General features: G+C 42.7%; 1 protein-coding gene across 1 annotated transcript in view; it reads right to left on the reverse strand.

Annotated features, from left to right (window-relative positions):
• Nucleotides 1-260: 260 nt before the first annotated feature.
• LOC125307639 overlaps nt 261-5,718 on the reverse strand; it is a 19,933-nt gene continuing 14,475 nt past the window's right edge. Inside the window, exons 3-7 of the mRNA XM_048263693.1 lie at nt 2,709-2,963; nt 2,210-2,284; nt 845-946; nt 541-609; nt 261-349 (exon numbers count right to left, since the gene is read on the reverse strand). Of these exons, the coding sequence (XP_048119650.1) occupies nt 261-349; nt 541-609; nt 845-946; nt 2,210-2,284; nt 2,709-2,963 (590 nt within the window). The remainder of the gene's footprint in view (nt 350-540; nt 610-844; nt 947-2,209; nt 2,285-2,708; nt 2,964-5,718) is intronic.

The raw sequence follows: 5,718 nt of genomic DNA on the forward strand, positions 1-5,718 counted from the left end.
TATAGTTCCACAAGCCCAACCTTCTATCTCTCTATATACTGTATCTCTCTATCTAGCTTGGTTTAGCTGTGAGAAATGCACCTTCAAAATTGTTGCAGTGAGCAGGACCCGAACCCCGGTCTCCCGCGTCAGGGGGTGCATCGCTACTTTTTGGGTTCGGACGCAACTCTGTCGGAGGCGGGCCGGGTTCGGACAGAAATTTGCGGCCCGATCCGCACTCTAGTGTGTGTGTGTGTGTAAGATGTTCCTCCTTGATAAACTCACCTGCTGGAGGCTTCCTGCTCTTGCATCTGCTCCTCCTGTTCGCCGGTGGCAACATCAGAATACACCACCTCCTGGGCTTCCACACCTGATGAAGTCACGCATGCAGACAACACACAACATGGAAAGTGTGTGTGCCTGTATGTGTGTGCGTGTGTGTGTGTGTGTGTGTGTGTGTGTGTGTGTGTGTGTGTGTGTGTGTGTATGTGTGTGTGTGTGTGTGTGTGTGTGTGTCTGTGTACGTGCGATCCTGCGCAGGTGTGTTTGTTTTTATATTACCTTGCATGTCTGATCTTCTGGTGTTGCTAGTCACCTTGACATACACTACATCATCAGGGTCTTCCTTTACTGCAGACACACACACACAGACACACACACACACACCTTTAGTCCTGTGTGTTGATTACTGCAGCATGTAAACAGGTTGAACTCAAACATAAGACTCTAAGGTTGAGCATCCATGTATGTCTCAGCTGCAGCTCCAACATGCAAATTAATAAAAATGTATGTGTGTGTGTGTGTGTGTGTGTCTCTGTGTGTGTGTGTGTGTGTGTGTGTGTGTGTGTGTCAGAGGCTTTCTGACCTGGTGTGTGTGTATTTCTCCTTTTCCTCCAGATGTAGAACATCCACGCAGCAACACACAGACACACAAGGATGAACACCAGGAAGGATGACACATAAATCACTGCAGTGTATGAGAGAAGACACACACACACACACTGTTGCAACCTGCTCTGAGCCGCAACACATAGGGAATGGGGACAACAGAGAAAACTTTAACAGATAAAGTATTTAACAGATTTGACTAGGATAACATAATGTTTGCAGTCTGAATAAACGCAATTCCAATAGTTTTTTACAATAGTTTATTTTGCTTGCCAGTTACAAAATCTGCATGATACAACTGTCATGGGTAGTTTTCTACTGCAATATTTCTCGTTTTTTTTCCGGGAATAAAATGTCAAATGGGCAGCCAAGAGTAATATTATTGCTGACAGCCATGTCACATAGCGCATGCGTTATGTTGCACATTATGGCAAAGGGGACATGCAGCTCGTCATGCGTTTCCCAAAGTATATGCACCAATAAAGTACATTAAATAATTTAAATTATTAATAAAAGCAATAATTGCATGAAATACAGGTTGTTCACAAGTATCGAAGCTTGAGTCCGAGTCAAGTCTAAAGTCTTTTGAGGTGAGTTGCAAGTCAAGTCTGAAGTCACTGTTGTGACTCGAGTCCCCATCATCTGTGTAACATCATGAAACAGACGGAGAATAAGTACATTTGTTTGTATTGAGAAGTGATTCTGTCATAGTTTTTGCACAAATTAAAGCAGAAAAACACCAAATGGTGAATAAAATGTTCAAGTGTAATGAAGTCTTGGATTTGTTATTCACCTATTCAGATTCTGAAGGAGAATTTCTGCCTTTTGGAGATGACAATTGATCGTTTATAGACTGATAGTCACAGTGTGTCTGTGAATGGAGGTGCGTCTTTGTGTGTGTACGACAGTGTCTCTAAGCATACAATGTGTATTTCGACTCTTTGTCCAACATAGCTGGAGGTGGCAGTGGGAAACGTGATGATGTACAGACAGCAGGAGGAGTAAAAATAGGGCTCTGAAGAACTACAAAGTTACCCAAGATAGGAACAGATTTGACTACATAGAGACTATTTTATGGTATAGGCTAGTATATAGGCCTTGTGGTTATGGTATAGGCTAGTATATAGGCCAGTGATGTCATGATATGCAAATTAGATGAATACATACCCCCATAAACTTTTGATCATACTCTGATTTTTCACATTTACAGTTGGACTTTATCTCTGACCAAATTCAAGCCTTTTGAAATGTTGATGTCAAAATCCAGTGTTGTTTTTTTTAAACCTTGGCGCCTAAAGATACTGATGACGGTAATAGCCGCACAGTGAGATGACCGTCTTACCTGACACTGGGCGCTCTGTGTGGGCAGAGGGGAGGGTGTGGTTAGCTGGTGTGACAGACACAGTGGTGGAGGCACCTGAAAGGAAACAGCACCTGTAGCACCATATGTGACTGAAACACTCCCTCCAGCAGAGAGCGCAAACATCTTACAAACAGGCTGCATGGGTTTACAGTAATATGTCTAATTGATGATAAATACGTTATAATACCAACACATGGTAGATGCAACAGGCAATTCAATAACACATTTATAATCCAGTGTTTTGAAATCATCACTGCAGATCAAATGTTTTCATTTGATCAACCGCTCAAACATAGATACTTATGTGCATCATCTGTTAGTATTTCATTCTCTAATTACCAATCAGAGTTGTAGACATCATGGCATTTACATGAGTTTGCCCCAGAGCAGAATCATTATTGACCTGCCTGATGTCTGTATTACAGATTACAGAGGTAATCATGATTACTGTAAATCACTCAGGTGTGAAGTCACTGACCATAGCAGAGCTCCATCAGTCTGGTGGTGTGTTTGCTGCTGACGTGGTTCCTGACGCTGCAGGTGAGTTGTCCAGTCACATTCCCCCTCAGCAGGAGAGGCTGGTTATCTGAACTGAGATCAGCATCAGCTTCACCCAGGGGCCTCCCATCCAGAGACCAGCTGTACTGAGGACTGTCCCCATTGGAGGAGCACCTTAAACTCCTCTCCCCATTGGCTGAGCAGCTGATTGACAGGTCCACACCAGACACAGGGGCTGAGGGGATAATGATAAATATAAGATTATGTAAATAATTATGACCGCCGCGCAGCGAAGCGGCGGTCATATAGGTTTAGTCAGATTTTTTTTTTTTTTTTTATGCCCAAATTTCCGTCAATGATTCCCGGGACACTGAAAGACCGGGGTACCGCGAAACTTGGTGGGCATGTAACCCCACATGGATAGCATGGAACCATCGTTTTTCGTTTTGATCTGTAGCCCCCCCGCTGGACTGGACCCCCCGAAAGGAGGGTAGGGCAGACACAGTTTTCTGTGAATATCTTGAAAACCGTAGGGTTTAGGAGGACCATTTTTTTTTGTATGTTGATCTCAAGGGGCCATGTCAACCCAATCCATAACCACTCATTTCATGTATAGCGCCACCTAGTTAAACACAAAAAAAAGTAAAAATGAGGTGTTGTAATTGAAGGTATCTGTGACCTAACATAGTCAAAACTGCACGAAATTGGAAGTGTAGGATCATTATGACACCCTCTGTATGCACGCCAAGTTTTGTGGAATTCCGTTCATGGGGGGCCACACAATAAATTAATTTATGTTACTATACACCAACTGGCCTGTAGGTGGCCGGAGACAGTTTTCTGTGAATATCTCGAGAACCGTGAGGGCCCTAGGAGGTCCACCTTTTTATGTATGTTGGTCTTAAGGGGGCATGTCAACCCATCCCATTACCACTTATTTCATGTATAGCGCCACCTAGTTAAAAATTAAAAAGCAAAAAATTAGGTGTTTTCATCACAATATCTCTGGCTGACAAGGTCAAAACTGCACGAAATTAAAAGTGTAGGATCATTATGACACCCTCCGAATGCATGCCAAGTTTTGTGTACTTTCGTTCATGGGGGGCCTTACAATAAAATAATTTATGTGTACATTTAGTGACGTACACCAACAAGGACACTGAAAGACCGGGGTACACAAAACTTGGTGGGCATGTACCCCCACATGGATAGCATGGAACCGTCATTCTTCGTTTTGATCTGTAGCCCCCCCCGCTGGACTGGACCCCCCGAAAGGAGGGTAGGGCAGACACAGTTCTCTGTGAATATCTTGAGAACTGTAGGGCCTAGGATGACCAATTTTTTCCGTATGTTTGCCTCCAGGGGTCATGTTAACCCATTCCATGTGCACACATGTGCATAAACAGATACACACGCACACACATACATTTACAGTAATCATACGTATGACACATTCTCACACAGTAGACATATGTACGCATGCATGCACATGCACAAACACACATACGCAGGCAAACACACAAGCACGCACATACACACACACACACACACACCCACACACATAAACATAAATTTGTACACGCACACATGCACACAATTCAAGAATTTTTCCCGTCATCTACTCCCTGAATTTTTTGGTCATTGATACCCGGGACACCGAACCACCGGGGTACATGAAATTTGGTGGGTATGTAGCCCCACTAGACTTTTATGGAAAAATTTCATTTCGTCCCCGGGGACCACCACCCCCGGGGTCTAAAAAAATTAGGTTATGTGTACATTTAGTGACTGTACACTCATTGGCCTGTAAATGGCGGTGAACACATATACACATGCACACACACAGGCACCCACATACTATCGGTATTAGAACGGCCGATACATAATTTCAAATTCAGTAGGATTAAAAGAAAGCCAAAATAAATATTCATCATCATCATCATCATGGCTGCATTTTCAGTATTGGCGATAAGTAGTCGTTTGTCCACTAGATGGCGCATCGTTGCAGTGAGACGTAATTTTGTTGGAAGTTAAAAGTGGGTTGGAAAAACGATGGACGCTTCCTACAAGGACTGTCCTTGTACCGCAGAGAACATCTAATAAGTTTAGGACGATGTTCACATGAAGTGTAATTCCCATTTCTTCTTGAAGCCGAAATAAATCTGAGGATGTTTATCGGACATGCTTGGTTTTTACTGCAGGTACGTTAATCTTGTAATATCAATAATATTGAATTTCCCCTGGGGATCAATAAAGTATCTATCTATCTATCTATCTATAAGGACCTAGGTAATGTTACCGTTAGCGTTGGTTGAGTGATGGAGGCCCATTTGATTGATTGCGTTTGTAGAAAACTATAAATGCGGTTATACCAAGCAAATTGATAGCAGCACTGTTTGTATCTTTCGACTGTCATTTATTGCACGTGCTACAAAATCATTCTGTGCAATGGAAGATTTACCAACGTTACAATCGGTCTGATACAGTTTTGCCTATACATGCGTGAGACTGAGGCGCCTGTTTATTTTGTTTTAAGTGCGTGCAGGGTGTGAGAGGGGAATCGATGTGCTTTGATTACAGCTTGGTAGTTGTAGTCTGTGAAATTAAAAAGCACGTGTGTGTGAAGTATCCAAACAATGACACCCTCATTTCATTATGGCTGCTTTAGCAAAACACCTTAAGCTACTGTGTAGTGGGTCCCATTTAGAAGTGGCTACTTCATTCGCGCTTTCCTTGACTCATGGAGCTGTGTGAATGTTATTACAACTTTTCGCCACGATAAACGACAGTTTAAGTCCGCTTGATACTGTAAGGTGTAAGCCATTGGTTTCCAAAGGAGATTTTATTTGTGTCGCCAGCATAGCCTATTGACAATTTATGTTGTAAATAGGCCTACCTTATAATCCTACCTGTAGCTTAGGGAAGCTAACAGCTTTCTATTAGGATCTAGTTTGTTAGTTACCGTTTTGTCATAACTCCCTGATGCATTT

Source organism: Alosa alosa, chromosome 14 (assembly GCF_017589495.1).
Source record: "Alosa alosa isolate M-15738 ecotype Scorff River chromosome 14, AALO_Geno_1.1, whole genome shotgun sequence".
NCBI classification, from domain to species: Eukaryota; Metazoa; Chordata; class Actinopteri; order Clupeiformes; family Clupeidae; genus Alosa; species Alosa alosa.